We start from the raw sequence: 23,072 nt of genomic DNA, 5'->3' as shown, positions 1-23,072 counted from the left end.
ATTTCTCTTGGTTACAAAGGTATGCCTCTCTCAGTTGTATGTGTATAGTAGTCGTGTACGTGTTGTATGCTTTTATGTATTTATATGCATTGCAGTAGAGATTAATTACTCATGTAGCTTTGCTTGCACTATAGATTGGTCACGTAAAAATTATATGTGTTCTCCTTTTATAGTACTAAAATTATATATTCTCTTTTTACAATACTTGCTTTGTCATCTAGATGTAGTAGCAACGTAGTTCATTTTTCTTTTATTATCAAGTATGCTAAAATTATATGTTCATGTACACTTGATGCTTGAACATAAATTGTAGTGTAATTGTTCAATTGTTCATGGTAATTAATTTCTTTTCTCAGTTATTCATGTACAATTGCTACTTTGAGAGATGGTTTCTTTGAGATATGTGATAAGGATGAAGACTATATCCCGAGTGTTTCTCAAGCATTGTCATCTCAACCAAGTACACTAGAGTGATATAAATGTCTTTTATAATAATATTGCTAATGCTTTGATGATCATGAGAGGATAGGCTAGATGCTAGATGTAATATTCCTTGTCATACTGTACATTTGTAATCAGAGGAATGATCGCAACATATTTTGGGACTCAATACATATTTTTAAATGCTTACAATATATGGATGATGAACTATGTACAATAATAGTTACATGTATATACATCATATATATCAGTTCTTGTCCCGAAATATTAACTACAAACAATAAATACATCCACTCCAAGTAGCTAGGGACATTACAAATATTACACACTTCATTCAACTCAAAATCCATCGATCAGATCATCCAAAAAGTAGAGTTGGCAAACGGTCATAGCTTCTATAGAAACAACTTTTGAAAAAGCAGCCTCACCAAAATCAAAAGCCAGAATTAGCTTCTGAAAAAACCTCAGCACAAACAAACAGAGCCTTAATCTAACATCCTCACACCCCTCCACTTCCTTCCACAGTCCCACTTCTTATATTGTGAGGAACCGTGTAAATAATATACAGATTAATCATTAGGGTGATCATTTAATAAAATGAGAGGTAACACACGCATGTTTTTCGACATGCCAGGTGATATCTCATATCTCATCACAATGATTGCAACCAACAACGATTAACCCGAATCCCATTCCAGTATTCCCGGTATATATTTTTTACCCAAGATTGGAACACACGCCTTTAAAACAACCTTCATCATATCAAGATGTAATAAATAGTGAGTAACGTAAATATATTACAAGTCCTTAAGTTATTACAAGTTCAACAATTTATAGAATGACAGACACTAGGAGAACAAAATATAACAATTTCATCTCTAGTTGATTAGAGTTACTACACTGTGGAATTAAAATTTATAAATAACAAAAGATAGGTGGCGTCATTTTCCTAGAGGAACCACCACAAAACAACTTGAGTAGCCCATACTACTCTTACACATCACCGATATCGACGGCGCGTGAGATAGTCGTACACTATTTCTTCCTCACATGCAAAACTCAACAAATGCAAGGTAAGTACGAATGTACTAATAAGACTTATTCCATATTAAATACATATAATAACTCAACTTTAAGGATTATATATTTGGGGATTGTAGTAAGGAATCGACCACAAAATTAAATGAATTTGTATGCAAAAGCATTTTATCGACTCAAAGGTGTGAGCATCTACCACTTAACCACTCGTACCTTACTATCATGAGATCATAACTATAAACATATATATCACATGATCATACTCTTTCCAACATACCTAACACTAGCCACTTCTAAACATACCACAAACATCCTAACATTGAAAACTTTACGATTGATGCAAATGAACATAAGCATGCTAATAACTGAGAGCGCAACAATTGAAATTGATCTTACACCCTATAGGGGTATATCTTTACCCACATAATTTAGGTCCATCCTTTTAGTCCCCGAGATAACATTTCTTATACCCGAAACTACCCACTTGCACATACCTCTATGGCATTAAGGTTATCACGAGCGTGTCCCGGACACCTCTGGCTCCCTAGCACCTTGCTTCTCCTCTTTTTTTTCTCTCTTACGCGTCATAGGGTCGCAAGTCAGGCGTTAGCACGGCATATGATAATTGGCTCATTTGTATATTTGTTCAATATGTGGAAGTACAGAAAGTAGCGTATGATAATCGGCTCATTCGTATATTTGTTCAATATGTGGAAGTACAGAAAGTACTTAAACCAATGATAACCAATGGTCGGTGCTTGATCGATGCAAGCAATCTATGCATTCGGGTTCCTCTTCCAAATTACACTTGGCACCGCTCACATCTCGTCTTATTCTCATAACTCATACATCCTAACATCGTTTTCATTGTGAAACAATAATTAAGTCCTATAACTCGTGAACGATGGTCGAACCACACCTAGACTTCTATCGATGATCTATGCATTGCTAAGCATCTCAGATATCTTTTAAGTTAGACCTCAACATGGTTATACACATGTTAAAAGGATAAGGATCATCAATAGTTCAAGGTGGGAACGACGTATCAACATAGGTTATACCCATAATTCCTGACATTGATTCGCTAACATGCATAACATACATAAAAGTGATAATTTATCAAATTAGACACCACATGATCCAAATTAAAAGGTAAAATATAATTATATGCTTGCTTTGTAGCTCCATCACTTCGCTCATGTACAACTCTGATTCGGTGTCGACCTCAACCATTTGAACCGTCAATACGTCACTCTCTAAACAATTTAAGAACGCGTCGAATAAACAAATGAATGAACGAAAATGTATGCTTATGATTCATGATCGTGAATGAGATGAAATACACCATGTTACAAAAATATTTGCAAAAGAACGCCTAAGCGATTGGGTTAAAAGAGGTCTAAACGTCATATAAGATAACTCAAGGTCATAGTGTATTAAATAGCTGGCGGTCAGATCGGCCTAGACGGCAATCAGACCGTGGGATTAGAATAGAGAAGAAAATGGTACTTAAGTAGACCTAATGGTCAGACTGGACTAGTGACAACCAGACCGGCTCTAATGGCGATTTGACTCTTGACTATAGAGTTTGACTAAAAGTTTGACCGACAAAGTCATAACCTAGCAGTTAGACCGGCCTTAACGACAGTTAGACCGCTGGACCTGGCCGACGATATCTCGGCGAGATCGCCAATGAAAGCTCCTGCGATGACTTCGACCATAAAAGTTATCAAAACACTCTACAAGGCTAGACGAGTGTTTCTTAGGTGTCTTGTGCAATATGCACGGGGCCAAAATCAAGGACCCCATATATGAAGTCTATGGCTAGGGTGAAGCTAGGATCTAAACGAAGTGGGGACCGTTTGGAGCTTAGGAATGATAGAGAAATGGTATGAGAAGTCTCACCTCGATGTGGGAAAGCTTTCTAGGGGTCGGCCAACTCTGGGGAAACTTTGATTCAAAGATCGGTCTCCGGGGTAGGGTTTTTGCCGCGAGGTGGTAGAAATTGCGTGGGAACGTCTCTGGTGACGAAGACAATGGGGAAGAGCTCAGGAAAGCTTTCGGGGAACTCGGGAAAGTCCTCTCCATCGATCTCTGGCCGTCGAGGTGGTTGAGGTGATCATCTCTCTCGATTTGGTGAAAGGGAGTGAGTGAGAGCGAGAGAGAGAGAGTTGGTCGTGAAGCCTTTGCGCTTCGACGGTCAAACCACGGGAAGGGCCCACATGCTGAATGTCTTTGTTATTTTTTCCATTTCTTTCTTTTCTTTTTCTTCTCCTTCTCAAAGGACCTTAAGGTCTTTCTAACTCTCTAAATATTTTCTACTCATAATACATGCACAGTAGAAACATGTATTGATCGATTACGTAACAATTTTGAAACGTATTTAAATACTTTAAATCAAAATCAACGACATGAAACATAATATCATAATGCGTATACATGCTGAATGATCATATTAGGATTTTAAAGTGTGACATATCCGATAGGCTACCTTCCACCATGGTCGCATGCGGTGCCATGACCACCCGCCCCATCACCTCTCCTCCTCCTCCCTCAACTCCCTTTCTTCCTTCTCCTCCGCCACATCCGCGTGCCCCATTGCTCTCCACCTCCTTCACTGCAACAGTGGCGACTTTCAACCTTCTCGTCGGCAACTTCCAACTAGGCTGCCGACAACTTTCAACCCCGTCACTTGTAGCTTTCATCTCGATAATTAATGGCGGACAATAGTGCTCGACGGTGGCACACTAGCGGTGTCAATGCTCTAGAAGGCCCTGGTTCATTTTCTTTTAGGAGTACGTTGTATTCTTTGGTTCAATTAGCCAATCGAGGCATCCAAGTTTTGCATGGAATTCTAGTATAAGAAATACTGCTTGGCTTTTGTTCATTGTACTACTCGAACTTTATTTTAGCAAATATGTGTTCAAATAGCTACAAGCATACAATATTATTGAAGTGTTTTTAGGTTGATATAGCTAACCATTTCTATTTTACTTGATGGAACAATTAAAAATTAGACGAATATTGAACAATAAAAGTCATAACACTATTTTTAAAAACAAGGGATATAAGATCATAGGGAGATTCTTGAACCCACCAAAAATAACTAGTTATTACACATGTTGTGGTTTAATTTCTAGGTTTCTCATTGATATACCTATACTAGCTTATTAGTGACTGGGTATTAGTGGCAATGAGTGAAAGAAGGGTATTCTAATATTGATATATAAAGGTGAATGGACTGAGTTTCTATTAATTGATGTCAAAGACAACATCAGAAGTGATGAGAAAGAATGCTAATAAAGCTCCTTGATGATGTAGGTAAGGGATGTAATGTCCATCATCATATCAATTAAAATTGGTTAAATGTTGTTAGTTGAATGAATCAATGATCAGATCTAAGAGTTCAGAATCTAACAAAAAGGATGATTCATAAGAGGAGATTTATGAGTGCCAAAAAATATGCAGAGATAGATATATTTGAAATACTAGAACATAACATGATAATCTTTTTAAAAATATATGATACATCTATTGTTATAGATCTTAAAGGGTCAGAGTACTTAATATACATACTAATTCTTTTCTTTTCTTTTTACAAATGCTCTACAAACGATAATGCTGCAGATGATTACGAGTGGATGTTCAGGTCCAAAGCCATACGAAACTCAACCGTGCTGCGTCACACCCAGACACCCTAGTACAGTAGTACTACCTGGGAACGCCAGCGGCAAGCCACACAGCCGGCAACTCCCATAGTCTTCTCACACCGTCAAAGAAAGCCACCCAAAATAAATAAAGAAACCAACCATCTAAAAAAAGGAACTGAAAGAAAACCGCAGGACGGAGACGAAAACCTCGTCCCTTTCCGTCCCCTTTCTCCTCCCGCAGTCCCCTCTCCGTGCGTCTCCCTCCCCCTGCCTCGGTTGGTCCGCTCGCTCGCCTTCGCCCACGCGTGCTCAGGCGTCTCCTATTTAACCCTGCCCCCGCCTCTGCTCCGCCACTCGCGCACCCATCACGCCAACCACACCCCTCCCGAGGCCTCACCGCCACTAGCACAGTAGCAGGCTAGCAGCAGTGTGCCCCCTGGTCTTTCCGCTTCGCCCACACGTCCGCGGTGGTGGTAGGCGCGGCCATGGCGCTGGCGGGGACCGGGGTGTTCGCGGAGATCCTGGACGGGGAGGTGTACAGGTACTACGCCGACGGGGAGTGGCGCAGCTCGGCCTCCGGCAAGTCCGTCGCCATCGTCAACCCCACCACCCGCCAGACGCAGTACAGGGTGCAAGGTGCCATCCTTTGCTTTTACACCCCGTTTAGCATGCTCGGCCAGCTCCAAGAACCTCGGGGTGCTAGTGCTAGTGTTAGTAGTGGTGTCCCCTGGCTTACTTTGGGGAGGACGATTGATGGGGACGTACACGCACTGTTGAATTCTGTCGATGTTCACGAAGTTAAACCTGGTCGATAAGCGCCATTAATCGCTGCGTGCGCAATCACTCTGCCGATCGTCCCTGATAGTGCCTCTTAACTGCTGCTCCAAATGGTATCCCTTTCGATGCTTAATTTACTGGCCCCAACTGAACTCTGCACAGTTTGTCAGCTTAAGAGGAAGCTTTCTTGAATTACCAGTTCTTGAATGAATCAGAGTTTATAAGCTTTCCTAGTAATAAGTACAGTGTTGGTGTGAACTGCACAGGAGTTGACTTTACAATTTGCTGATGATTTGGGTCCTCTGTTTGTCCAGCATGCACCCAGGAGGAGGTGAACAAGGTGATGGAGGCGGCCAAGGTAGCGCAGAAGGCGTGGTCGCGGACACCGCTGTGGAAGCGTGCAGAGCTCCTCCACAAGGCGGCAGCGATCCTTAAGGAGCACAAGGCCCTGATCGCCGAATGCCTTGTCAAGGAGATCGCCAAGCCGGCCAAGGATGCTGTTTCTGAGGTCACTAGCAGATGAACTTCCTCAGTGTTTTGCTCTCATTATTCACTTAAGTCTGACAGAGAAAAATGCCTTGTGGATTTGATAGGTTGTGCGGTCTGGGGATTTGGTGTCATACACAGCTGAGGAGGGTGTCCGCATACTGGGGGAGGGCAAGCTGCTGGTGTCCGATAGTTTCCCTGGTAATGAGCGGAACAAATACTGTCTGAGCTCCAAGGTATACCTGCATTGCATTATTAATTTCAGTTAGCTATGCATGCTCCTTTTTTTTCACTATGATGTTGTTTGTGTATCTTATTTAACCGTGAAATATATTTGGGGCCTGGGACATCCGTCTAAATCAACTTTAGTAAGTCGTTCCAGCCTGCACTTAGATCCCAGAACTGTTGATATATTTTTCCTGCACACACTAATTACATCACCAGAATTTCTGTTTAAGCACAAATTGCCCCAACCTCATATTCAGATTCCATCACCCCAGTTCATGACTTAAGTTGTTTATGGCGAACACAAGCTAGGCAATTTAGTTGCCTGTTTCATGCTGGAATTGAGCTCAAGCCAAGGTAAAAGAAGCATATATGGGTTATGGTATCCTCCATTCATTTATAGATGTAGTTATGACAGGTATTACCATCTTTCTTGAACAACTTAATCCTTTGAGTAAACTGGTTGGTGCATGAAGCTCAACTTGATATCAAAGTTGAAGTCCTGATTCCTGAGTTTCAAGACCTGACTGACTCAGTTTTAAGTGGAAAAAAGTTCTGGTAGTTGAATGGGCTGGTGATGAGACTGGTTATTCCATGGGTGAACCAGTTTGTGCACCATGTCAGATCCATGTTGTAGGCCTGGTCAGGAGTGCGGGAGTGTTGAACCACACATTAATTGATTGGACTCAACACCAAACGATGTTATTGCCGAGCATATAATTGTTATCTTGAGAAGACAAGATGGTTTGTTGAAATTTAGCACCTATAATTCAAACATTTCTGTCGGGAGGCTAGGTATGCATTTATGGCTTCTAAATTTCTCATCAGTTCTCCCCTGAATTGTATTGAATTCTCCTAAATAATTGACCCATCAAGATTACTTCCTTGTGTATCTAATATATCATCCTATTCATGTAGATACCTCTTGGAGTGGTTTTGGCAATCCCACCATTCAACTATCCAGTCAACTTAGCAGTTTCAAAGATTGGCCCAGCACTAATTGCTGGCAATGCTCTTGTGCTCAAGCCTCCAACCCAGGTATATGATTTGTTAGTAAATGTTCAATTCAGCCAGAGTTTGAAGTAAAAATGCTTATGTGAAGTACTATTGTTCAACAGGGTGCGGTGGCTGCACTTCATATGGTACACTGTTTCCACCTGGCTGGTTTCCCAAAAGGTTTGATCAGTTGTGTGACTGGGAAAGGTTCGGAAATAGGTGATTTTCTCACAATGCATCCTGGAGTCAACTGCATAAGGTAATAATCAGCTGCCCCATCTTCAGTTTCAATGAGACAAAAACTTATTAGTTTCTTTGTGTCGTAGTTTCACAGGAGGTGATACTGGTATAGCCATTTCGAAGAAGGCTGGAATGGTCCCACTTCAGATGGAGCTTGGAGGAAAAGATGCTTGCATTGTGCTAGAGGATGCAGATCTTGATTTAGTCGCAGCAAATATAGTAAAAGGTGGCTTCTCTTACAGGTACTAAATAATGAAATCAATTGCCTGAAATTTTTAGGGTCGAAACTCAAAACATATTTATCTTGCCATTTTGTTCGATCTATTGGATGTTTGGACTTGTCAAAATCTATCCAAAACATCTCTTAGAAAAATGAAAGCAGCGATTGGAAATCGATAAAAGCTAAGATAAGATTTTAACTAACAGAACATGACATGTCGTATCCAAGTTGTGTCATGTATACCAGATAGTTTTGTCATATGCTTTTCCTTGGCACCTATGCCCCATCCTGACGTTATGATTTACGACTTACAAGTAAATGTACTATTGTTACAGTGAATAACTGTACTCTCCCGTCTTCTATCTTTACTTGCCATTTTTTTTGTTCTTTCTTTCTTTCCTTTGTTCTGTTATTTTTCATGCTTGGTATCGATAGACATGGAGAAGGCAAAATAGTCTCTAGTCTTAATAATTTGCATCAATGTCCATGTTATACTCAGACGTGTTATGATCAACACAGTGGCCAGAGGTGCACTGCTGTCAAAGTTGTGCTGATCATGGAAGCAGTGGCTGATGCCGTGGTACAGAAGGTTAATGCCAAGTTGGCAAAACTGAAAGTTGGCCCACCTGAAGACGACTCTGATATCACCCCAGTTGTAACAGAATCCTCAGCCAATTTCATTGAGGGTCTGGTGATGGATGCAAAGGAGAAAGGAGCAACCTTTTGCCAGGAGTACAGGAGGGAAGGCAACCTTATCTGGCCGTTGCTGTTGGATCATGTCCGCCCTGACATGAGGATTGCGTGGGAGGAGCCTTTTGGCCCCGTCTTGCCTGTGATTAGAATTAACTCGGTTGAGGAAGGCATCCACCACTGCAACGCCAGCAATTTTGGCCTGCAGGTTCCCTCTCCCTCCCTCCACCTTAGCAGTAATTGATACCATACCATTGTCCAGCTTCTTCAACTCATAGTTTGTACACCACCCATTTCAGGGATGTGTTTTTACAAGAGACATCAACAAAGCAATCCTGATCAGTGATGCAATGGAGACTGGAACTGTGCAGATCAACTCCGCACCGGCCCGAGGACCTGACCATTTTCCCTTTCAGGTAATTGCGATCACCTATCATGTCAGCGGTTCACTGCGGTCAATTGGCTAACAATTTGCTCTGAGAATTTTATTTCCTCAGGTGTTTTTAATCCTAAATTTTCTTTGGGCTACAGGGCCTGAAGGACAGTGGCATTGGATCCCAGGGGATAACCAACAGCATAAACATGATGACAAAGGTGAAGAGCACTGTCATAAACCTGCCATCACCGTCCTACACCATGGGCTGAGATGTTCATGTAGAGGAGAGGATTCAAATGTTTTTTTATAGCCCCATAAACAATGTAGATAAATGTTTCATAGCCACGTGAGACTTGTACGCTATGTACGCTTCAATTCTGCCTGTACCAGATCTTTTGCAGTAAAGAATAAAGTGCTTTGAAAATATTGAGCCTTGGTGCTTTTATCTGCTTATTGTTGATGATCAAATGTTGCAATTGCAGCCACTGAGCCCTTTTTTCACAACTAAAGATGTACGGGGTAAACAGCTGTGCAAGGTCAATCGAAAGAGGAGTTTTATTGTGCATGCTAATGACTGACAAAAACTTAGATGCCAAAGAAGGAAAAATAGACTAATAAGAATAACCATAAAAAATCAGCAGAATTTGCAAGGAGTGGACAGCAGACTTGAAAACATCACCATGAATCAATTGCGATACAAGCGGAGGTACGGTACTAGCAAGTGGCAGCAACACTGTAGTCTATTTCGTGATATACAAATGTATTGGAGAATCATAAAATGTTTTGGAGAACAATACTCTTGGCGTAAAGTAGTGAATATTTAGCATTATTTTTTGGCAACCTTTCTGAAGCCGTCTAACACAATTCGGTATAGTAATTTTGAGTCAAAATTTCGGGATGTGCATCATTGCTGTTAGGAAGTGTCTTCTTTCTGTCATTGTAATTGTGATAGTTCCGCCTATGCCAACAATACTCTCAACTAGTCAACAGTAGTAATGGTATCATGCGTAATCTGGCATGAACTTCCGAAGGAATTTTATTGGCTGGGATTCCTCAGGCGCGAGCTCATCGAATGGAACATAGTATCTCTCCTTGTCATACACATGGCATCTAGTCAGTATTGTCTTCATCAATCGCCAATTCCAGTTGGATTCATTGACATACTGCAAATAGAAGGTATCCAGAGAGCAGAAATGAACCCAGTATGTAAAGAAAGAATCAAAGAACTGCACAAAAATAGGAGAAATTCAGAGTACCTTGCCCCAGTTCTGTTTGGTAGAGTCATAGGCAGCACGAAGGTTATAACTTGGAATTCTTGGAGAAATATGGTGTGGGACATGCACATTTATGTCATGGCAAAGGAACTCTATCCTGTGAAGGTCCATTAGTCAGATAAAATCCAATTTTAGGAAGCAAGATGTTCCCAAGATAATGCCACTAGAGGAGATTGATTAGATTAGCTCCATCCAGTAGTGTAGAAACTGGCACTTTAACCAACATGAATCCTTTATCACAAAATATCCGCACAGCATTCTATACTTATGCTGAAACTTCACTGAACTATTTATCCTGTGACTAATTCTAAACTAAGGTTACATACAATTCTGCAGTCCAACAGTTTTGTTAAAGTAAAACATGGTTGATGGTTCACATGCTCTTTTGGCACATCCTACAAAATATGAACATGATGTGCAATATAGCAAAATCACATGTTGGTAAAGTATCTTAAATTTTGATGGTAAGATGAAACAGAATTATGATCGGTGTCATTTTGTTGGCAACACTTTCAAGTTTTAATGTAATGTTAACTTCCTGTGCAATAAGAATCAGAATGGAAACCTTTTTTAAGATATTAACATTTTTATCTCATAGGAGCCACATATGTCCAGTAGATAAAATTGTTCTTAGTGTGAATGCAATATAATTGAAAAACGCACCATCGAGGATAGTTACAGTGAACTGTGCCATTTACTTGAACCTGTGCAGCATTCCACTCTTCTGATGATTTGAATGGTATATGGGGAGCCGTGTGATGCACCATTGTAAAAGTGCTCATCTGAAGAGAATCATTTAAAAGATAAACAAAGTAGCCTTTCAGCATACTAAGTATTAGATAATGCAGAAATTTTACAGCTTCAAACACAGAAAGTTATCCTTTTAGCTATGCATGTCTTGCTCTGTCAAACCAACTAAAGGCAGGATATCAACTGTGCTCCGGTTTACCACTGAGATATAGTTGATTCAATAAATGTAGGTCCTATGAACCTAACCTTATGTTCCAATCAAGTTTGATCAAATCATGGGTTTTCAAAAAATCATGAATCAGCTAGTTCCTGGCAATCTCATAGGGCAAGAACCAGTCTGTTGCTAGTTTCTGGACACTGTAGAGAAGTTCTAAGAATAAAAAACAAATATATATTAAAAAAGGCATTCTGATCTGAATATGAAAAGGAAATGCTATTGCTGCTGGGATACAAAAGCTCTCCTACAGTATATCCATTTGTCTTTAAACCTTTGGCAAATTCTTTGGTGAAAGCTTGCGCAAAAGGGCACCTCTTTCTAGACCATCTTAGGTTCTCCATGGGTCAATGATTTATAATAGTTAAGCACGAATTGTTGAATTATAATGAGATCTCTACTTAAATATTATAAAAACAGTATAGTAGAGTCCAAGAACATGACAATAATTACCATGGATTTAGACACTGTAGATTTCAAAAAATGATGGTGGCAGGAAATAAGAAATGTTACCCAAAAATGATAAACCATCCACGGCATGAACCAAAACTTAAACCATCCAGCTAATCCTGATTTGAGAATGATCAGAGGCCATCCAATCGCCATGAATGCAAACACACATGATAAGCTTATCTTAACCCTTGGAACTTCATTTGGTCTGAATTTTTTTAGATCAAAGTGCCAAATCAACCTGACAGACAGGTGACCAATAATTAACAGAAATATTATTTCATGGAGCAGTAGACAAGAAATGCTTCAACGAGCACATGGTCCTGTAATACATGAATAGTTGAAAAGAAATACCAGTGAGCAATAGACATCCATGGCCTCATAGGGCCGTAGCCAAAAATAATTGCCTTCCTTAGAAAAGGTGATGATTCAATTTCCTTTTGCCAAACAGGTTGCCATCCAGTATCTTCTACCAACCTGGACATTATGCAAAAGGTAAATATTCCGAATGACCAAATTAGGACCGGGTTGAAAATATTCAATGTTTTCAGGTTATAATATAACTTCATCCATATTGCACAGACGATACAAATATTTAATATTTTTATAAGTTATGCTGTGATGCAGCAGTATATATGTTATCTGTGCATGGTGAATATTAAAGAGCCAGTATAAGCATCAGATATGCTGGAGCAGGGATGAAATTTTACCGTTGCTCATTTGACATTTTGTGGAATTAAATTAAATCGATATAAACCTTTCAGTGGAAGTTGCAAAACTGAAAAAACAAAAGTAAGTCCATGTGAAGAGCAATGATAAAACTAGAATAGGCAATAGAATGCTGTGTGAATAAGTGCACAGTGCGGTGAATTCTTGTTGCAATGCAATGCATGAAGGCAACAGTTTCGAAACAGAAGTAGCAGTTTTACTACTTGAACCCCGAAGAGCATTTCTGGAGTCTAGATACCATTGGAGATTATTATACAAGGAGGTATGTACATACATGTTTGTCTTAGCATGATGTCGATCATGCTTAAATCTCCACGGTTCATAAGGATATATCAATGGCAGGAAAACTAAAGTTCCAACAATATCTTCCATCAGCTTATTCGTTGAAAATGATTTGTGGGCACAATCATGACCTATGACAAAAAACTTTACATAAGCAACAATTAGAATGTGGAGAAACCACGGAGATAAAAACAAGCGTACACGCAGGGACATGCACATGCAAGCTTAGAGAGCAAGGGAGGGAGCTAACCCCGGTCACTGCTGTGCCAGTCCATGCCCAAGCCAAGGGAAGAAGATACCATGGAGCTTTTGCAATAAAAAATAGACCCAGTGCATAAGAAGTAACTGATATTAAAACTGATGTCCAAGCTTTTATATCATCGATTTCAAATACCTAGCAATAGCAAAGTTTTAAGTAAGAATTTGTGCACAGGAAACATCAAAAGCATGCCGGTGTTGGCAGTTGGCACCTCTTTAGGTAGAGTATCCATGACATCTTTAAGAGTAATGTTATCTGGTAGTTGTTCTCCAATTTGTGTGAACCCATAATCTTCAGCCATTTGTTTCCTTTTTTTCCTCACTATCTAATATTGGTGGAGTAACAGGCAAAACTGCTGCTTGCAATACTCCTCTTTGCTTCAATGGTAAAAATTGGTGATAGCTTCTTCCATTATGTACAGCATCTCTCTTCATAAAAATATCACCTAATGAAACATAAGAATGTCACATCTACGTAGTGAAATATGTTGAATGAAAATGAGGTAGATAACAATTCTTATTTAGATAAAAGCTCAAATGCGCCAAGCAATTAGCCAGCTATATCCTTCTATGGTACAAATTTATCGGCTTTAATGCGTCATCCTGTCTTAACATAATACCTGCTCAGGATGCAAATTACATTCAAATTTACGAATTTACATTAGCACAGCCTACAGAATCAACATCCGATTGCAAATTGTGGCACCGACCCCAACTCAGGAGCTGCAGAATTGTGAAACTGCTGCCTCAAGACTTCACCATTTCCAATCGATAACTAATCTGTTGCACGCAACCTAAAGATTTACTTGAAGATAAGAACCAAACAGGCTACAAGCAGCCTGTTCTGCACCACTCAAAGGCCTACATTTTGACCAAGAACGGCAACCCACCAATCCAGAGTCCACTACTCCGCGACACCACACACCAATCCTAACAGTCACGCGAGCAGAATCGTACCTTCCGGAGATCCAGCGGCTGTTCTCCGCGGCAGCAAGCTCTTGGCTGGCACCTGAACAGCAGCAACCAAAGCCAGGTAAGCGCCTCACAGGAGCTAGAGTGAACATGTGGCGGGCATTGCAGCGGGGGCAAAAACACAAGTACACGAAACGCAGCGGAGCGTCCTCCTTCCCGCAAGGAGGGAAGCTGCAGCACGAGGCCGGTGGAGACGCCGCTCGCCGTCGCCATTCCCTCTCGTGGCAGCGAGGAGCGCAGCGCGGGGTGTGGCGACGGTTCGGATGGACGGGGTGATGGTGTTGAGCTGTTAGTGACGGTGGCTGAGAGGCCGAGGCGAGCGCGCGCCGCGGGCCGCAGCGATGGGATCGGTCGGCACGGGCTAGCTGCGGGCCCGCGGCTGCGCCACAGCCACTGGGGCTGATTCAACCTGTGGACGGGAGCCGCAGCCGCTGCCCGGCCGGTACCGTGACGTGCCGGGCGCCGGGTGGGGAGGGACGCACCTGGGCCGCACGCGCGAGCTCTTGACTCTCGAGTCGAGCCTTTTTTTTTGTGCAGATGCCGGATCTGGGCCCGCGTGAGAGGATTCTGCGGGCGGCTCGAGGCCTGAGGACTATGGGCTGCGAAACACGAAAATTCTACTAAGCACATGTAGATGTTTTATTAGAATCGTTTATTTGTGTTGAGATTTATGTTAAAATAGTATGTGAAAAAAATCATAGGTAGATAGAGAGAACCAACATATATATGATGATAAGGTTTGGGAGATAGATAGCTGATATAGGTCGTGCGTTTGCAAAGGCTTGTGGAGCTGCATGTCCCATTGGTTGTGCGAGAATTCAATGTTCGGTCATCTGCGTTTCGGTTGGAGATGGCATAGATTCTACGATAGCATTTCACTATTTCAAGTTGCCACAGGGAATTTCTGCAGTAGTCATGATAGTATATTACTCTAATACCTGATGCTGCTTTGAGCCATTGGATTTAAAGGTAATCCTGTCGTGTCGCCTGTACCTGCTACATATCTAAAGGCATCAAGACTGAACACGGAGTGGAAGGTGTCCAGGAGGAGGCAGGAGTTGGTGGTGGAGCCCATGATAGAAGGCGGGAATTTGAGGAGATCGACCTAGGTGTCCAATCCCACTTCTTTGTATCCAGAGTCATAATGGGTCGTGTTGAGTTTGGGCCATGAGTGCGTGTGCGAGAGTTAAATAGCGGAGGCGAGGGACGGCAAAGGGGTCACGTTATCAGACCAAACTATTAGCAGAACCTTCCTCTATCCTACCTTCCTTTCCCTGCTGTCTCCGGTGATCGCCACCCTAAACCCACTTCTCTTTCTCCGATATCCCTCTCCCATGCTTGGTTCATGACAACTGGTATCAAAGCCATTGATCCTAAGCCACTGGAGCACTTGCGGAAGCCACTATATCACACCCTAGAGTAACACAAAGCCATGGAAGTCGAGAAGCAGATCAGTGAGATGCTAGCATACCAGAGCAAGATCAGGACCTCGCTAGAGGCCCTTCAAGAAGTGAGCAAGATAATCATGGATGCCGTTGCGGGGTTCGTTGATTGGAGGCCGAAAATCGATTCGACGGTGGAGCATGTTTAGGAGGAGCTCGGTGACTTTGCGTCAGCGAGTGGACCAACTGGCAAGGAACCACTTGCTGTTGGTGAAACCAGCCGATCTCCCTCCGTTGATCGCACAACCACCGGCGATATTCACCCCTATTGCCCCTCCGTCGCCGGGGTGGAAAACGAGATCGATCAGGCAAACGGGAGGATTGATCCCATCACCGGACCTGAAGGCCACTGCAAAGATCACTAGAACCGGGGGATAGGGATAGGGGGTCCAACTACTCCAATACCACCTCCAAACAATAGTATGTGCCCCTCACCTTGATCCATTAGTGTTTTTGAGTTTTCTAGTGAGCAATCACATCGGAGTTAGGGTGTCACTCACGCAACTTTGCTGCCTTGAATGGATTTCCCAGCGCTCGATGGGGAAAATCCAAGAGCCTAGCAAGTCAAGAGTGAGGCTTACTTTCGGATTTTCAGGGTGGAAAGGGATTTGTGGGTGAGCGTGGCCACTATGCATTTTGCGGGGAGTGCGTTGTTGTGGTTGCAGGCTAATCCTAGAGTCTCATATTTGGCATGGGAAGAGTTCGTTCAGTTAATTTGTGATAGGTTTGGTGGGGGGGGGGGTATTCCAAGGCTTAGCGCATCAATTCACCCATCTAGGTCAAGGGGGAAATGTCGGTCAGTATGCTTAGAGGTTTAGTTAGTTGATGCACAATTTGATTGCTCACCACCTGTCATGGAATCCACAGTTTTTTGTCACCCAATTTGTAGACGGGTTGAAAGAGGAAATTAAAGCCCCAATTATTTTATATCGGCTAGGGGATTTGGATACCGCTATTTCCTTGGCATGTTTGTAGGAGGAGGTGCTGGAGGTGGTGTGACATCGTGAGCCGTGGCTATTGAAGGTTGGGGGGTGACCTCTGGCGAGGTTGGAGCTACCGTTGCCTCCCCCACCATCGAGAACGCGATGTCATGCGAGTGCGCAACTGGAAGACCATAGAGGAGTGGAGAGCGCACGCGCCACGACGGCCGACAAACGACTATCAACCTTGCGCGCACATCGCCACGCACAAGGGCTTTGCATGAAGTGCGACGAACGATGGGGCTGGGATCATAGGTGCGCACCCACGATTTACCTACATGTTGTCGAGGAGATGTTGGAATTCTTTGGTGGGCTAGAGGCACTCGCTCAATTTTCAGATGGAGAGAAGTACGTGTTCAAGGCAGGCGAGTTGTTGTCAATCTTAGTGGCGATTGTGAGTGGGCTGGAGGGAGCTCGGACCATGAGGCTACGGGGGCTAATTCAGAAGAAGGAGGTGTTAATCTTTGTGGACTCGGGAAGCTCACATAGGTTCGTTAGCAGCCATTTTGCCAAGCACTTGAATGGAGTTTGTAGAGCGTTGGCCCCTCTGACCATCAAGATTGCTGATGGAGGGGTACTGAGCTGTGATCAAGAGATGATGGGCTACGAGTGGTTGGTGCAAGATGTGTCGTTCTCGTCTGATTTGAAGCTGTTACCCTTAGGATGCCACGACATGAACTTGGGAATGGATTAGTTAGAAATCCATAGTCCCATGGTAGTACATTGGAAAGATAAGCTATTGTCGTTTGACTATCAAGGAAAAAGGATCACACTGAAGGGCACTCAAGGAGGGGCTCGACAGTGCATGATGATCACAGTAGGGGAATTGTTCAATCTGTTGAAATGGGAGGCTATCGCCCATGTGGTCCAGCTCTACAGTGTGGAGTCCATCAGAGCTGAACCACTGATTCCTCCAATTGCTGAGTTGTTGGTAGAGTTTGTTGAACTCTTTACTGAACCCAAGGGGTTGCCGCCGAGAAGGTTCTGTGATCATTCCATTCCCCTCATACCAGGAGCACAACTAGTCAATTTGAGGCCTTACTACTATAATCCAGCACAAAAGAATGAGATTGAGAAACAAGTTACGGAGATGTTAGCCCATGGCGTGATTCAACCGAGCAGTAGACCATTTGCATCCCTGGTTTTGCTGGTGTAGAAGAAAGAAGACACCTGGCGGTTCTGCATCCACTATCGAAGGCTGAACTCCATCACTGTGAAGAACTAGTTTCCATTGCCTATCATCAATGAGCTGCTAGATGAGTTGTCGGGAGCTTGCTGTTTCTCCAGTTTGGGCATGAGGGCATACTACCATAAAATATGAATGAAGCTGGAGGATGAAGCGAAAACGACATTCAAAACTCCTCATGGGCATTACAAAAATCCGAGTGATGGCTTATGGGATTACGGGTGTGCTGATGAAGTTTTAGAGTGTCATGAACCAAATCATGATGCCACTATTGCGGAAAGGCGTGTTGGTGTTTATCGACGATATCTTGGTGTATAGTGAGTCCATTGAGGCACATGTTTCTTTATTGAGACAGGTATTCCAAATCCTAACTGATCATAAGCTCAAGGTGAAGCGGTACAAGTGCTCATTTGCTTGGGATAAACTGTTGTATCTGGGACACGTTATCAGCGCATAGGGAGTAGGCACCAATGACAAGAATGTCACGGCTGTTGTTGGGTGGCCTACACAGCGAAATGTTCGAGAGGTCAGAGGCTTCTTGGGCCTAGCAGAGTATTACCAAAAGTTTGTGCGACATTTTAGGATTATCAGTCGTTGCTCACTGAACTGCTCAAGAAGTAGGTTGTTTTCAGATGGACTACAGTGCAAGAAGAAGCTTTCCAGATGCTGAAGTGGGCGCTTGTGACTGCTCCTATCCTCGCTCTCCCGGATTTCTCCAAGCAATTTGTGATTGAAACGGACATCTTAGACAAGAGAATTAGAGCAGTTTTGATACAAACAGGACACCCATTAGCATTCTTGAGCAAGGTGTTGGGTCCCTAGAATCAATTGATGTTCACATATGAAAAAGAGAGTCTGGCCGTGCTGTTAGTGGTCAACCATTGACAACAGTATTTGCAAAATGATGAGTTTATTATCCGCACGGATCAGCGTAGCCTAGTTCATTTGGAGGATCAACATCTTGTGATGTTGTGGTAGCAGAAGGTTATGGCCAAGCTATTGGGGTTACATTATCGCCTTTGCTATAAGCGAAGAATTAACAATCAGGCTACTGATGCTTTGTTGAGGTACCCTAGTAGTGAACAAGGGGAAATGCAAGTGTCACAACTGTGATTCCGTCCTAGGTGGAAGCAATCACCAGGGGATACAAGGATGATCCGACTACATAAGAAATTCTGACGCGGGTGAGTCTTCCTGAGGTACAAAGGAAGTGCATGGGTAGGAAACAACAAAGGAGCTTAGATTTCTATTATGGCATCTCTCCATTCTAGTGCCATAGGGGGGCATTCAGGTGTACATGCTACTTATGACAAGATCAAGCATCTATTTGTTTGGTCGGCACTGAAACAATATGTGAAGCAATTCGTGGCCAACTGCACCATCTGTCCGCAAGCCAAGTCAGAGCACATTCGATACCCAGGACTACTGCAACCTCTTCTTGTTCCCAACTCGGTGTGGCAAGTGGTATAATGGATTTCATGGAAGGTTTGTCGCGCTCTACATGTAACAATTGCATCCTGGTTGTGGTAGATAAAATGATGAAATATGCTCATTTCCTCACCCTGGCACACCCATTCACCGCACTACAAGTTGCTCAGTTGTACCTCAACCAAGTATATAAACTACACAGAATGCCTCAATCATTTTTTACTGACCGAGACCGGATCTTCACGAGCACCTTGTGCAGAGAGCTCTTTAGATTGTCTGGAACCAAATTGTGCATGAGTTCGGCCTACCACCTTTAATCCGATGAGTAGATCGAATGGGTCAACCAGTGTATGGAGGTGTATCTCGGGTGCTTCATAGTCCTCACAAGTGGTCAGCTTGGTTTTCGTTGGTGGAATTATGGTATAACACATCATTCCACTTGGCTTTGGGGCACTCTCCATTTGAAGCACTGTATGGTCATACTCCTAGGCATTTTAGAATTCAAGATTTTGTTGCCTGCACAACCTCGGATCTTCAGCAATGGCTGATAGAACGACAACTAAAGGTGCAATTTCTTCGACAGCATTTGGAGAGAGCCCGTCAGAGAATGAAATACCAAGCCGACCAACGCCGATCCGAGAGGGAGCTATGAGTGATTGGGTCTACTTGAAGCTTCAGCCCTACGTGTAAACCTCGATATCTAACCGAGCTAATCACAAATTATCCATTTGATACTTTAGCCCCTTTTAGGTGTTGGCGCGAGTGGGAGCGATGGCTTATCAGGATGTCATGCCACCTACACCTGCTACATCTCTGAAGGTGTCAAGATTGAACATGGAGCGGAAGGCATCCAGGAGGAGGCGGGAGCTCGTAGCGAAGCTATAGCAAAAATGGCCCTATTAGACCATGATGGTGATTAATGACAATATAGTCAATGAGACTAACATGTTTATCAAGAATATATGTTAGTAGGTCTCATGGATGCAATATATGAAGAAGCCACCACAGTCAGGACAAAGTTGTACCGAATTGGAGAAGTCCTAGGTAGATTTGCCTCATCGAATGGTCTGATGTTGTGGATGTTGAGCTCACCGGAGTATATTTGATAAAGGGAGAGGGAGGCCTGAAGACCTCACTGGAAGGTCCGATGATTAGAATGTGTGCTCATCGAAGCAATTCTTCTATAGAAGAGTGTCGTGCCAAAAAATGAAGGCTAAGCCTCACCGGATAATCCGGTGATCAAAGCATGGCAACACAAGAGTGTTTCTGTCTAGAAGGCAAAATGGAACAATTCACCGGATAGTCCGGTGATCAGAGGAAGATACACACCGAAGCATTTCTACCAGAGAAGGTTGCAAATGTGGAAGATCGAAGATCAACACGCCAGAAGGTCCAATGATGAAGCAAGGCTACACCAGAAAATACACTGAACAATGAACAGTGCAAAGAGGAAGAATGAAGTTCAAGGCATGGATAGTCTGGTGATGAAGTGATGTGTATCAGATACTTTCACCATAACAATTTACACAAAGAAGAAGAAAAGGGTCGGATGGCTCAGGATAACTCATTAGATAGTCAGGTGATTGAGATAAAGTACACACCTGAGTGTCTGGTGCTCATAGAGGTTTGAGTGGGGCTCCAATAGCTAGTTTGTGAGAGTGTACTCCCCGGATGATCTGGTGTTAGTATTATTGTTCTCCCCGGATCATCCGGTGTTAAGAACTTTTCTGAGACGTTGGGTTAATGGCTAGTGCGCGGGTTTGAGGCTATAAAACCCCTCCACTTAGTCAGTTAAAGGTGTGGCATGATAATAGAGTCTAGAGGAAGCCCATACACACTTGAAAAGATATCTAAGCCACCAAAGTGCTTAAGGTGATTATATAAGGCAATTAACCACATGATTAGAGAGTGTTTAGTGCTTATAGGCCTAGAGTGAGTTGTAGCTAGGTGTTGCGGCTTGAAGAAGGGATCAAAGAGTGATCCTAGTTTGTACCTCTTGATACATCGGCTCCTTAGAGTCTTGGTGACTCGCAGATATCTTGGGCTTTGGTGGCTCAAGCTTGTTGACCCTTCAACTTGGTGTGGAGCGGCGGCAAGACAAGTGTATGAGGACGCGGAGACCCTTGCTTTGGTGGCTCAAGCTCTAAAGCGATCACAGTGGCAAGGGACCGAAAGAGAGGCTAGTGGTGAGACCTTGTCTTGGTGAATCATCTGTGTGGAGACCTTGTCTATATGACTTGGTACCTCAAGAGCCGTGACCAGGTGTCGACCGGGAGCATATCCTTTGTGGAGCTTCAACGTGGACTAGGGGTGACATTTATGCTATCGATACTACAGGATAAACATCTTTGTGCCAAGTTTGCTCTCTCTCTAACTTATTTATGTTTCCACATTTATATTCTTGCAATTTACATTATTAGATATGTTGCAAGCTCTTTGATTGGTATACACTAGATAAACCTAGAGCACATCTAAATAAAAATTAATATAAGTTTATCTTGTGTAGTTTTTAGAGCCAAATAGATTCTAAATGTCCTAATTCACCTCTCTCCCTCTTACAACGTCACCGATCCTTTCAATTAGTATCAGAGCTATGGCTTACATCTAACTCTATAATTTGTGTTAGAGCTCCACACCTTTATAAGGATTCTCCAATTAAAGTGTCATTTGAGTCTTAGTCTCATTATGATCGTTTAGGCTTCACCACTTAGTGAGTTGTGACGTTTGAGGTTGGGATAGATTCTCATAATGCTCCACTTTTTGATAACATAAACTTTTCTCGGTGAAAAATTCTAATGACTTATTATTTACAAGCCCGAGGGTTAGATGTTTGGAGAGTCATTGAGGAAGGGATGAAGCAACGCATCACCAACAAGGAGAGTCAAATTAGATGCATTGACAAAAAGTATCCTTTTATCATCTATATGCGTTGATGCATTTAATCATATTTATTCTCTCACCAATGCTCATGATATTTGGACTAATCTTATTGAAATACACGAAGACACAATGAATGTGCGCAATGAGAAATATCATGTGCTTGTTGCTAAGCTCAATGGTATCAAGCAACTACCCTATGAAAGTGCTAATGACATGTACTCACGTTTCAATATTCTTATCAATGAGATCAATAGGTTAGGTTTGACGCCAATTAAAGATGATTAAGTGGTGAGAAAAATACTTCAAGCTTTTCTTTCAAAGTACAAGTTGATAGTCTCTGTCATCTACGACAACAATGACATCAAGAAAATGACTCCAAGTCAAGTGCTCGATAAGATCACTACCCATAAGATGATAATAAACATGGAGGTGGAAGCTTCTTCCTCATCCGACACCAAGAGCCTTGCTCTCATAAGCAAGAAAGCTTAATGTCAACACATAAAAGCAAGGATGAGGAGACAAGAGCAAGAGTTAAGCTCAACTGAAGATGACGGAGATGAAGATGAAGAGATCTATGAAGATGATGATCAAAGCACATCAAGTGATAAAGAAATTGATCATAAGATGACCAAGAACTTCTCAAAGTTAGAGAAGAATATGAAGATGATCAATGACAATGTTGATCATCCTATCTCTATTGAAGAATTGGTCAATAAAATTGATTATATCAAGAAGGAGAAGGAGAAGACCAAGATCAAGAGGGAGAAAAGGGAAAGAGCCAAGGCATTCACAAGCATTGGAAGATGGGTGAGCGACAATGAAGAGTCAAGCTCAAGTGATGAAAGTTTCACCATCCTCCCCTCCAAAAAAAGCTCTTCCTCAAGGTTGTCATCACAAAAGTCATCATCACGCAAGTTATCTCATAAGTGTCTTATGACCAAATGTATGGATAGCGATGTAAGTGATCATGAATTCGATGAGGATTCTCCTTCCTATGATGAACTCTTTCATTTGATCAATGAGCAACAAAGGACCTTTAAGAAACAATCAAAAGAATTTAAGAAATTTAATGCCCTTAATAACATTCA

At 42.4% G+C, this 23,072-nt stretch overlaps 1 protein-coding gene and 1 pseudogene across 1 annotated transcript; one reads left to right on the top strand and one right to left on the bottom strand.

The window, feature by feature from the left end:
* Positions 1-5,341: 5,341 nt before the first annotated feature.
* On the top strand, positions 5,342-9,569 carry LOC133894980 (NADP-dependent glyceraldehyde-3-phosphate dehydrogenase). Its single transcript, XM_062335202.1, has 9 exons — positions 5,342-5,765; positions 6,221-6,414; positions 6,500-6,628; positions 7,536-7,655; positions 7,736-7,872; positions 7,940-8,095; positions 8,593-8,971; positions 9,063-9,179; positions 9,295-9,569. The coding sequence occupies exons 1-9, from the start codon at positions 5,615-5,617 to the stop codon at positions 9,406-9,408; spliced, it is 1,497 nt and encodes a 498-aa protein (XP_062191186.1). The 5' UTR covers positions 5,342-5,614; the 3' UTR covers positions 9,409-9,569.
* Positions 9,570-9,805: 236 nt separating this feature from the next.
* On the bottom strand, positions 9,806-14,317 carry LOC133894981 (omega-6 fatty acid desaturase, chloroplastic-like; annotated as a pseudogene).
* Between the last annotated feature and the right edge of the window lie 8,755 nt (positions 14,318-23,072).

This window comes from Phragmites australis, chromosome 16 (genome assembly GCF_958298935.1).
Source record: "Phragmites australis chromosome 16, lpPhrAust1.1, whole genome shotgun sequence".
NCBI classification, from domain to species: Eukaryota; Viridiplantae; Streptophyta; class Magnoliopsida; order Poales; family Poaceae; genus Phragmites; species Phragmites australis.
Note: the sequence above shows the minus strand (reverse complement) of the source record. Positions and strands in the feature narration are given on the sequence as shown.